The following is a 12097-nucleotide window of genomic DNA, read 5'->3' as shown; positions in this document are numbered from 1 at the left end:
ATTATATGCACCCGACTTGCTTTTCCCTTCTTATGCCAACTGCTTCAAAGTTTTCAGGATATGACACACAATTTCTCCATGAGCCTGGTAAAACCTGGTATCCTGCTGGACATGGTGGCTCACACCTGTAATCCCAGCACTTTGGGAGGCCGAGGCGGGTGGATCATTAGAGGTCAGGAGTTCGAGACCAGCCTGACGAACATGGTGAAACCCAGTCTCTATTAAAAAATACAAAAAAAAGGCCAGGCGCAGTGGCTCATGCCTGTAATCCTAGCATTTTAGGAGGCCAAGGCGGGCGGATCACGAGGTCAGGAGTTTGAGACCAGCCCGACCAACATGGTGAAACCCTGTCTCTACTAAAAATACAAAAAAATTAGCTGGGCGTGGTGGTGGGCGCCTATAATCCCAGGTACCTGGGAGGCTGAGGCAGGAGAATTGCTTGAACCCAAAAGGCAGAGGCTGCAGTGAGCCAAGATCGCGCCACTGCTCTCCAGCCCAGGCGACGGTGCAAGACTCCAGCTCAAAAAAAAAAAAAAAGAAAAAAATTAGCTGGGCGTGGTGGCACGGGCCTGCGGTCCCAGCTACCGCGGAGGCTGAAGTAGGAGTACAGCTTGAGCCCAGGAGGCAGAGGTTGCAGTGAGTCAAGACTGCACCACTGCACTCCAGCCTGGGCGACAGAGTGAGACTGTCTCAAAAAGAAACCTGGTATCCCAAGTCAGCCACTGGAGGGCAGTCTTTACTAGCAGAGCTTATCCACAATGTGCACACCGCCTGGGAGATGGCCACCACCACCTCCCTACCTTCCTTCTGGAAAACAGGAGAACGAAGAAGTCTGCATTCTGTTGGGAAAAACTCTGCAGCTGATTATGGACACCACTAAGAAGGTGTAAGGGCTCTTAAATAAGACAGTATTACCTAACATTAGTTTGTTAGTTTTCTTAAACAACGTACTTTGGCCAGGTACAGTGGCTCATGCTTATAACCCCAACACTTTGGGAGGCTGAGGCAGGCAGATTGCTTGAGCCCAGGAGTTCAAGACCAGCCTGGGCAACATAGTGAAAACCAGTCTCCACAAAATATAGGGAAAAAAACAAAAATAAAAAACCTAATAGGGTGTGGTGGTGTCACCTGTAGTCCTGGGAGGCTGAGGTGGGATTGCTGGAGCGCAGGGAGGCTGAGACTACGGTGACTTATGGTCACGAAACAAAACAAAACAAAACAAAAAACCCACAACAGCAACCACCACCAAAAAGACATCTTTCGGCCTAGAGCCTGAATTCACCTACCGACTCTTCTCATTCTCTTCCCATTCAATAATCCTCTATTGCTAATTTCCTTCTAACTTGAGAAAGCAGACGCCCATTGTTTTATATTTGCTATACACTTAACTTCAATTCATGCTTTGATTAAATGTTTTTATCTCTGCCCTCCCTGTTTCCTACACATACCTTTGGCAAGTCAGAATTTACTTCAGCAAACCGAAGGGGAAGAGTCTATATCTGAGATTTTCCCTCCAGATATTAAAAAATATGGCTGTTTACAAGTTAAGTGCTCACTGATAACCTTTACCATGGTACTTAGGCATGGATACCCCTGATATTCACATTAGTTACTATTTACTGAGCACCTGCGCTGTGCTAGGTAGGTCCTTCATATACAATCTCTAATTCTACAACCCTGAAAGACCAGGGCTCAGAACCTGCACAGGTTATACTAGTAATGAGTGGCTGAGATCTGAGATTTGCAACAAGCTCTAACTGCAAAGCTCATGCTGCTTTTACTTTAACACACTGCTTCCTTCCAATATGGAACTACTTATTCCTCAGTTGTCCCTTTTCATGGCAAAAGCAGCACCTCTTCCCACTTTCAGGAAAAAGATCAGCTGTGTTTATGTTGTCCCAAAGTAGCATGGAGGGTAAAACAGTGCCATTTTTTGCCACCCTCCTGTTTCCTGGTATATATATATATATATATATATTTTAAAGACGGATTCTTGCTGTCTCCCAGGCTGGAGTACAGTGGCGTGATCTCGGTTCACTGCAACCTTGATCTCCCAGGTTCAAACAATTCTCCCGCCTCAGCCTCCTAAGTACCTGGGATTACAAGGACACGCCACCACGCACAGCTACTTTTTGTATTTTTAGTAGAGACAGGATCTCACCATGTTGGCCAGGCTGGTCTCGACCTCCTGACCTCAGGTGATCTGCCCACCTCGGCCCCCCGAAGTGCTGGAATTACAGGCATGAACCACACACCCAGCCTGTTCTCTGGCATAGTTTCTAGGAATGCACTTCAGCAATAACCAGGAACAGCCTGTACTTACAGACAGCTCCTTATGTCAACTGCTAATCATGGATTCCATTTCCTGGATAAACAGTGGTATCATCTCATGCCCTACTGCTTCTCTGCAGTTCTTTCACACTTTGCTGTGGTTTTTCTTTTCAGATGCCCTTAAACTATATTTAGGCCATTCTGGCACACACCCAACTATTTCCTCCAACCTTACATTTACCATTAAGTAGGTGGCCATGTGACCCGTCAGTACAGTTGCTCAGCATCACTGGAGGAGTGGACTGGCGATATGCAAAGTGCAAAAAATGGAAACTAACTTATCCAAGAGCTTCTAACATAAACAGAAATGCTAAGTAGATTCAAAGCAGAAATCGGTAAAACCATATATCCCTACGTGAAGCAAAACAGATTTTGAGATACATATAAGACAAGCCTGAACAGGAAGTTCAGATGACAATAACTGATTTACTAAGGGATTTTGGCAGATTTCTTACCCCTGAAGCCAGAACCACAGTGGGAGCACTAGGAAGCAGCTGGGGATGCCTGTCTTAGTCATTCTGGCTATAAATGCCTCAAAATCAAATGTGATGCTGTAGCATCATGATTCCTAAATCTGCTGCCTAAGCAGATGAATCAGCAGGGACACTTATTAAAATTAAAAACCCAGATTCCCAGGGATCTCAAGAAGATTCTGATTCGTTAAGTTTGAGATGGTGGCCTAGGTAGCTATAAGCAGATGATTCTTATAACCAGGTAAGTCTGAGAAAGTAGTTAATAAACTTACAGATTTTAGAACCACCGATAACACTATGAATTTTTTTTTTTTTTGGAGATGGAGTTTTGCTCTTGTTGCCCAAACTGGAGTGCAATGGCAAGATCTCGTCTCACTACAACCTCTGCCTGCTGGGTTCAAGCGATTCTCCTGCCTCAGCCTCCTGAGTAGCTGGGATTACAGTCACCCACCACCACGCCTAGCTAATTTTTTATATTTTTAGTAGAGACGGGGTTCACTATGTTGGCCAGACTGGTCTTGAACTCCTGACCTCAAGCGATCCACCCACCTTGACCTCCCAAAGTTCTGGAATTATAGGCGTGAGCCACTGCGACCAGCCCTCACTATGAATTTTTAACTTGATCCTAATCTCTACCTAATATCTAAAATCTTTGTCTATTTTGGGGGATTCTTCTCAAAACAATTCATTTTCCTTAGACAGGTAGGCTGGGTTTCAAGCTGAAAAACATCTATATAATAATCTTTTTTTTTTTTTGGAGACAGAGTTTCACTCTTGTTGCCCAGGCTGGAGGGCAATGCTGCGATCTCGGCTCACTGCAATTTCTACCTCCCGCGTTCAAGCAATTCTCCTGCCTCAGCCTCTTGAGTAGTTGGGGTTACAGGAGCCCGCCACCATGCCCAGCTAATTCTTGTATTTTTAGTAGAGACAGAGTTTCACCATGTTGACCTGGCTGGTCTTCAACGTCTGACCTCAGGTGATCCGCATGCCTCGGCCTCTCAAAGTGCTGGGATTACAGGCATGAGCCACCACGTCCGACCATTGTTTTTTGATTTTGAGACAGTATCCCTCTGTCACCCAGGCTGAAAAGCAGTGGCACAATCTTGGCTCACTGCAACCTCCTCCTCCTGGGTTCAAGTGATTCTCCTGCTTCAGCCTCCCAAGTAGCTGGGATTACAGGTGCACGCCACCCACCACACTCGGCTTTTGTATTTTTTTTTTTTTTTTTTTTTTTTGAGACAGAGTCTCGCTCTGTCGCCCGGGCTGGAGTGCAGTGGCCGGATCTCAGCTCACTGCAAGCTCCGCCTCCCGGGTTCACGCCATTCTCCTGCCTCAGCCTCCCGAGTAGCTGGGACTACAGGCGCCCACCACCGCGCCCGGCTAATTTTTTGTATTTTTTAGTAGAGACGGGGTTTCACCGTGTTAACCAGGATGGTCTCGATCTCCTGACCTCGTGATCCGCCCGTCTCGGCCTCCCAAAGTGCTGGGATTACAGGCTTGAGCCACCGCGCCCGGCCGGCTTTTGTATTTTTAGTAGAGACGGGGTTTCACCACATTGGACAGGCTGGTCTCAAACTCCTGACCTCAAGTGATCCGCCCGCCTCAGACTCCCAAAGTGATGGGTGGCTCACACGTGTGAGCCACCGTGCCCAGCCCATATCTTAATAGTTTTAGAGTATACCCGCCAAAGGTTGAGATAATTTAACCCCGATATTCTAAAAGCATACCGAGGTTAGAGACAACTATTTTTCATTAGTTCTGGAATAGAGAACTTGGAGTTAGCAGGCCTGAGTTTAAACACTTTGTCATTTATTAGCTGTAATGCTCCAAGGAAGCTGTTCAAACTCTGAGCCACAGTTTCCTCATTTGTAAAACAGGGGTGAAAATCCCCACCCTTCGGGGTTGTGTGTGGATTATAGATAATGTATAAATACAAGCAAAGCATACAAAAGCACTCAATATTGATTCCACAGTCATCTACCACACTGACGATGTTTTAGTCAATGACAGACTGCCTATGTAACAGTGGTCCCATAAGATTGTAACAGTGTATTTTTACAGTACCTTTTCTTTGTTAGATATGTTGAGATCCACAGATACTTATTGTCCTATTACAACTTCCTATAGTATTCAATAGTAACACACCGAACAGGTTTACAGCCTACAAGCAATAGGCTACACCATACAACCTAGGTGTGTAGTTAGTTATTCTATCTAGATTTAAGTACACTGTGATGTTCACACAACAAAATCACCTAGTGACACATGTCTCAGAATGTACCTCAGAATGATGATTAGGTGATGCATGGCTACATTTCAACTGACTGAGGAAAACATGGCTCTATGTGCTATTTCATTTTTTTATTTTCTATTTTTTTGAGACGGAGTCTCGCTGTCACCCAGGTTGGAGTGCAGTGGTGCGATCTCGGCCCACCACAACCTCTGTCTCCCAGGTTCAAGTGATTCTCCTGCTTCAGCCTCCTGAGCAGCTGAGATTACAGGCATGTGCCACCACGCCCAGCTAATTTTGTATTTTTAGTAGAGATGGGGTTTCTCCATGTTGGTCAGGCTGGTCTCAAACTCCTGACCTCAGGTAATCTGCCTGCCTCGTCCTCCCAAAGTGCTGGGATTATAGGCATGAGTGACCATGCCCGGCCTCTATGTGCTATTTTAAAATTCTCTCAATACATTAATTCTCCCATACCTCTAAATTATAAAAAAAATGAACTCTACAAAAAGCTAAGAATCATTAAACAGATAACAGCCCAAACATCAGAGGTATAAACTACAGCATTCTCCTATCAGAAATAAACAGGACAACAGCGGATCCCTTTTAGAGATGAATCAAGTAGAAAGTTGTGTCCATGAGTCAGTTGCCTTCACTGCCAGAGACAGCAGTGTTCCCCTGCCTCTTGGACCATTCCTGGATCCTTTGTAATACATAACCCGGCTCTTGCCAATGATTACTACAGGAGTAGAAGAGTTTCACACCAATGGACTTGTTTTTCCAGCTGGGCTTTCACCCACAGGTTCTTACGGGATCAGCAACCCTGACACCCTGAATCTTTTCAGCACCTGTCAGTTATTTAGGCAAACATCATCAATTATATGTGAACTTTCCCACCTCTACCCAACACAAACCTTGGAGGGCTGAACCTTTGTTGACTGGGCAATCCCTTCTCCAGTAGTTATGACCTGTTTCTGAGGGGACACAGCTATCATGTGACCCCCTTTCACAGTCACATACTGCGGGAGTGGTGACTGGCTGGCAGCTCCTGTTGCGGGCACGTGAGGTGCTTCACCAGGTTCCTGTTTGATGATCACCTTGCAACAAACATGATCATGACACTGAATAAACATCCATAGACATCCCATTTTATAAAGCTGCTAATATATGAATCTTTTCTGTTTGCAGGGATTAATGAATTGATGAAACTTGATCTGTAAAGAATGACTCCACCAGAAGGGTAAATACACATACTACTTAAACACAGTCCATACCAGCTATTAAAGGGACCAATAGTAGGATCTGAACTTGATTCTGTGCTCCTGTAATAACACAGTTACTTGTTTTAGAGACTGTGGCAAATGACAGCAGAGAGAAACACACACACTGTTTGTGCTCCATGAATTCCCATCTTGCTGGACTCCAAGGGCTGCCCTGAGGACATCATTAAATACATAGAAGCACATCTCAGAATAAGAAGCTGAGACCTACTAAAAAGTAACACGTTGATAGGCCAGGCGAGGTGGCTCATGCCTGTAATCCCAGCACTTTGTGAGTTCGAGGTGGGAGGATCACAAGCTCAGGAGTTCGAGACCAGCCTGACCAACATGGTGAAATCCCGTCTCCACTAAAAATACAAAATTAGCAGGGCGCGGTGGCGCGTGCCTGTAATCCCAGCTGCTTGGGAGGCTGAGGCAGGAGAATCGCTTGAACCCAGGAGGTGGAGGTTGCAGTGAGCTGACGCCGTGTCACTGCACTCCAGCCTGGGTGACAAAGTGAGACTCCGTCTCAAAAAAAAAAAAGTAACATGTTGTAGGGGTGGTGTCAATCAACTCCAACATGCCACAGAAAGTACTATGACTTCTGGGATAATGTCCTAATACATACTTACTTTTGTGAAAGCTCCAAGTCCTCCTGTTATAGGTTTGGGGCTTTGAACCTTAGGGTGACTCCCAATTGGGCAAAGAGGTGGCATAGATGCAAACAAAGAATCTTCCTGCTGTGTGTGTAAAAATACATATTTTACAATCAGGATAAATGGGTGATTTCAGATCATCTAGTCACTTGTATTTAATACAAACCTGTGACATTCTCTAGCAATATAAAGAAACAAAAGACTGGCTGGGTGCTGTGGCTCACACCTGTAATCCCAGAACTTTGGGAGGCCGAGGTAGGTGGATCACCTGAGGTTGGGAGTTCGAGACTAGCCTGACCAACATGGAGAAACTCCGTCTCTACTAAAAATACAAAAATTAGCCGGGTGTGGCGGCGCATGCCTGTAGTCCCAGCTACTCGGAAGGCTGAGGTAGGAGAATCGCTTGAACCCGGGAGGCGGAGGTTGTGGTGAGCTGAGATCACGCCACTGCACTCCAGCCTGGGCGACAAGAGCAAAACTCCACCTCAAAAAAAAAAAAAAAGAAAAGAAACAAAAGACAAAACAACCTAAAACTCCCTGGGGTCTTCCAAGCCTCTACACCTGCATTTTAACATTGCTTTAGAAACCAAATGCAAAAAAAAGCTGTAACTTGGAAACAATCTACTCATCTGTGTCCTGCTGAACGCTGGAAAGACTTCTAACTTACTACCCCTAATATTTGGTTGACTTTATTGGTCTTCCCTGATAGTTGGTAAACCACTAAAGGACAGGGACTATATTTAGTTTATTTTATATCCCTGGAGCCTAGGTACTAAATAAAGAAATGAAAGAAGCGGGCAGCTGCAATGTTTCAGTAAATACTCTCTTTTAATAGTACTCACAATTGATTTGTAAAATTTACTCAATGAACACCTAGAATACAAAGGAAAATTTTTCAATAAAAACTTAAAAAACAACAAAAAAAAAACTTGAATAATTTGGCACAGGCAAAGACAACAAAAGTCAACATTCAAAACTTCCGTAGTTTCTCTTTAATTCTCAAACACAAAATGCAAATCTCAGAGGCAATCTGTCAAAATTCAGAAACAAAGAACACTCCTTGAAGGCTGTAGAGTAAAATGATCACCAAGAAACAATAAAAATTAAACCAGGAGAGTTAAGAGTTTCAAGATTACTATAATTCAGACATTCATATAACAGTGCCAACACACTGCACAGAATTTAGAGAACAGCCTCGCCCTGGAGCAGAAAATCATTCAGTATCATCATTAGCGTCTAAATCAAAGAAATGCTGTGTCAGGCACTAGTCATTTGACTGGAACAGGTCAGATCATATTTGGAGTTGTAAATTTTAAAGGATTGCTTACCCAGAAAAAGGGGAGCAGGGGAGAGACTCTGTGGAGGTAAAAGGTTAACACACGGAAAAGGAAACACTGATGCGCCCCAACTTAGGATGGGGTTATGTCTGGATAAACCCATCATAAGGGGAAAACATCATAGGCCAAAAGTGCATTTTTGACTTCCCACATTTTCACCGTATGGTGGGTTTATCTGAATATAACCCCAGCGTAAGCTGAGGGCTCACTAAATGCATATTGCTTTTGCACTAGGGTAAAGTCAAAACATTGTAAGTTGGACCACTGTAAGTTGGGAGCCATTTGTATATTTACTTCTTGGTGGTGCAAATACAGAAAAGACAGGAATGTGCTGTCAAATGAATGTTTTTATATTTAAAAATTTTTTTTTTATGGGTTAAGGAGTGGAAAGTTTAAAAAGCAAAAGAAAGGGGAGCGGACAGCAGCTCTGTTGCAAGAGAAAGAGGTGTCCAAAAGGGAAGAGGTCAGATGAATATTTTTATAAGGAAATATTTTTAACAAACTATTCAAATAAATAAGAAAATGAATAATCTTATCACAGTAAGTTTTCAAATTGATACTGGGTGACTATTTGACACAGGTGCTGTGAAGCATTTTTGACACTATGAAAAGGTCCAAGTGAGGTAGTAAAGTCTGGAGTAGATCCAAGTAAGTTAGTAAAGTCTGGAGGTAGTAAAGTCTAGACACCTAACAGCTTGAAGATTCCATTTTATGAAATTTGCATCATCAACTGACACATTCTTGCTGAGGCTGAACATACTATGTTCAGAAACCGGCAAAGTGGCTGGGTGCAGCTCATGCCTGCAACTGCACTACGTTAGTAGGCCAGGTGGGAGATCTCTTGAGGCCAGGAGTTCAATACAGCTTGGTTAATACAGGGAGCCCCCAACTCCATTTGAAAAATTATTTTTTAAAAATGAAAAGAAAAAGAAGCTGGCAAAGTGTAATAACGCAGTAAGAACGTTACCTTGACAGCAGATGTTACAAAACTACTTCCATGAATTTTAGGAACAGGGGAACCTGTTCCTTGGGAGACCTGAGAAGCCGTGGAGATCTTGTTTGTAGGACTTCCTGAGAAGCAAGGCACAATTAAAATATAAACAAAGTAAAATTTACAAAATGTAATTTTAAAGCATTTCCACCATCCTCCCCTCTTTCCCACTATTTATTTTTCATTTTTAAGGGTTGAAAAGTCATTGTTAAGGCTGAAACTAGCATGGAAAAAAACCCTTAAGGACCCATCCCCGTGAAGCTGATCTCATGCTCAACCTGAAGAAGGTAAGAAGCTGGTAAGGACATGCAGAAGAATAAGTAGTAAAGTCACTTGTTTTAGACTACTCCTTGTACAATAAAAAGTAGCATATTCTTGTATATTCTACTCCTTATACAATAAAAGACACTATAAAGTATTCTATTTCTATGCTCTACTCCTTATACAATGAAAGATACTATAACATAATGATACTGTTTAACAAATGTGCCAGAATACATGCATTCTGCTAGCTCCTTCAAAGTAGTTTCACCAGAAAGTTACGCCTATTCCAAAATGCTGCCAACATTATTATTATTCTTATTTTTTTTTTTCATGAGACGAAGTCTCGCTCTGTCACCTGGATTGGAGTATAATGGTCTGATCTTGGCTCACTGCAACCTCCACCTACTGGGTTCAAGTGATTCTCCCACCGCAGCCTCCTCAGTAGCTGGGACGACAGGTGCACGCCACCACACCTGGCTCATTTTTGTATTTTTAGTAGAGACGGGTTTTGCTATGTTGGCCAGGCTGGTCTCGAACTCCTGACCTCAGGTGATCCGCCCACCTTGGCCTCCCAAAGTGCTGGGATTATGGGCATGAGCCACTGCGCCTGGCCAACATTAAACATTTTATACTCCATTTGTACAACTGCCTTTAGGGTCCGAAAAAAATTTAGTCATATTATCTATAGTCAACAAGACCCCAAATAGTATTTAATCATTTACTCCACTTACCAAACTTGCCTCCAAAGACTTCTGGCTGATTCCTAAAACCAAATGTCATGAAATAATACCTATTTGGCATCCCTAAGTATGTTCAAAAGATACTGGGTAAGCCTTGAACATAGTAATTTTTAAGGGCATTCCACAATTATAATCATTATTAAAGTTTAGCCTTTCCAAAAACAAAAACTGCTTGGAAAAGCCCAACATACATTCATGTGTCAAATCCAATAGGTTAAACAAACAACAACAAAAAAAATCAGTCTCATTATCTTATAATTGTCCCTTTTATTTCATTTGTCTTCCATTCTTAATTAGAAGTGAAAGCTACACGGAAGTTTATAGTTAGGAGCTTGTGTTTAAATACAGGTTGAACGGGGCTGGGCGCGGTGGCTCACGCCTGTAAATCCAGCACTCTGGGAGGCTGAGGTGGGTGGATTGGAGTTTGACACCAGCCTGGCCAACATGGTGAAACCCTGTCTCTACTAAAAATACAAAAATTAGCTGGGCGTTGTGGCACACGCCTGTAATTCCAGCTACATGGGAGGCTGAGGCAGGAGAATCGCTTAAACCTGGGAGGTGGAGGCTGCAGTGAGCCGAGATCACAACACTGCACTCCAGCCTGGGTGAAAGAGCAATAGTCTGTCTCAATAAATAAATAAATTAATTAATAATAAATATAGGCTAACTGAAGGGAATAAATAAAATAATGTTAGGGAAAGCATTTCAAAAAAACCTAAAAAGCATGATACAGCTGCATGGGATTATAATGAGGAACACGGTGAATCCAAAGATGACTTCTTCCTATTAGAGTTCTCTTTAAAATTGAAGGTTTCAATTTCTCCTCCCACAACCAGAATGGGTCTTCTCTGAAGAAAATAGTATCACTTTTTTATTTGACTGGGGAGAAATGTATGTGGCCCACAATGTTAGCAAAAGCTTCTTTGGAAGAGGTAGTAACCACATTGCTTACAGTCCCCCAAAGAGTAAGTCTTCCAAATGAAAACAAAATCAACTGTTCTTTTAAGAACATTAATTACGGCTTATTTTGAATTTTTAGAAATTAAAAGAAAACTCAAGTAAATTCTAAAAAATGCACCTTTTAGAGAGTAAATCTCCCCTCAGAGGAACAGTATTGGCTTTCCTTTTATGTATTCTCGCTTCTCGTTTACAGGAGATTTCATTCTCCAATTACATGGCTATCAAGTAACGGCAGGATTACGTTTTTAATAAAAGATCAGGCCGGGCGCGGTGGCTCAAGCCTGTAATCCCAGCACTTTGGGAGGCCGACACGGGCGGATCACGAGGTCAGGAGATCGAGACCATCCTGGCTAACACGGTGAAACCCCGTCTCTACTAAAAAATACAAAAAACTAGCCGGGTGAGGTGGAAGGCGCCTGTAGTCCCAGCTACTCGGGAGGCTGAGGCAGGAGAATGGCGTAAATCCAGGAGGCGGAGCTTGCAGTGAGCTGAGATCCGGCCACTGCACTCCAGCCTGGGCGACAGAGCGAGACTCCGTCTCAAAATAAAATAAAATAAAATAAAAAGATCAAACCCTTTGGATTGTACAAATATTGATCACATACACACCTGTACTGGGAGTGCTGGCTCCAATCATCTGCCCCGACTGCTTGTCCATGATAACATAAGGATTATTAATAACAGAGCCGGCAGTGCCTTGCTTCACGTGAACTGGAGTGGAAGTCGGGGTTCGAGGCAATGGTGATGGGCTTGGAGTTGATATTGGGGAACCTTATTAATTAAAAAGGGAGAACAGAAACAAAATACACATATTCAACTCATGTAAGATGTCGAGGACAAGGAAGAAGGTCAGTGCCAC

At 43.3% G+C, this 12097-nt stretch overlaps 1 protein-coding gene across 15 annotated transcripts in view; it reads right to left on the bottom strand.

Annotated features, from left to right (window-relative positions):
* The window catches only part of LOC105480599 (kelch-like protein 24), a 176217-nt gene that overhangs the window by 41676 nt on the left and 122444 nt on the right, over positions 1-12097 (bottom strand). For 13 of the 15 annotated variants that reach the window (XM_071091344.1, XM_071091346.1, XM_071091343.1 and 10 more), the window contains 4 exons: positions 11848-12009; positions 9251-9354; positions 6923-7030; positions 5946-6128 (listed from right to left, as the gene is read on the bottom strand). In XM_071091344.1, coding sequence (XP_070947445.1) covers positions 5946-6128; positions 6923-7030; positions 9251-9354; positions 11848-12009 — 557 coding nt within the window. The remainder of the gene's footprint in view (positions 1-5945; positions 6129-6922; positions 7031-9250; positions 9355-11847; positions 12010-12097) is intronic. The other 2 variants (XM_071091348.1, XM_071091349.1) reach the window with 2 other exon arrangements.

The sequence above is a fragment of the Macaca nemestrina genome, chromosome 2, assembly GCF_043159975.1.
Source record: "Macaca nemestrina isolate mMacNem1 chromosome 2, mMacNem.hap1, whole genome shotgun sequence".
Taxonomy (NCBI): Eukaryota; Metazoa; Chordata; class Mammalia; order Primates; family Cercopithecidae; genus Macaca; species Macaca nemestrina.
The sequence above is the reverse complement of the archived record's forward strand: the minus strand, read 5'-3'. Positions and strand labels throughout refer to the sequence as shown.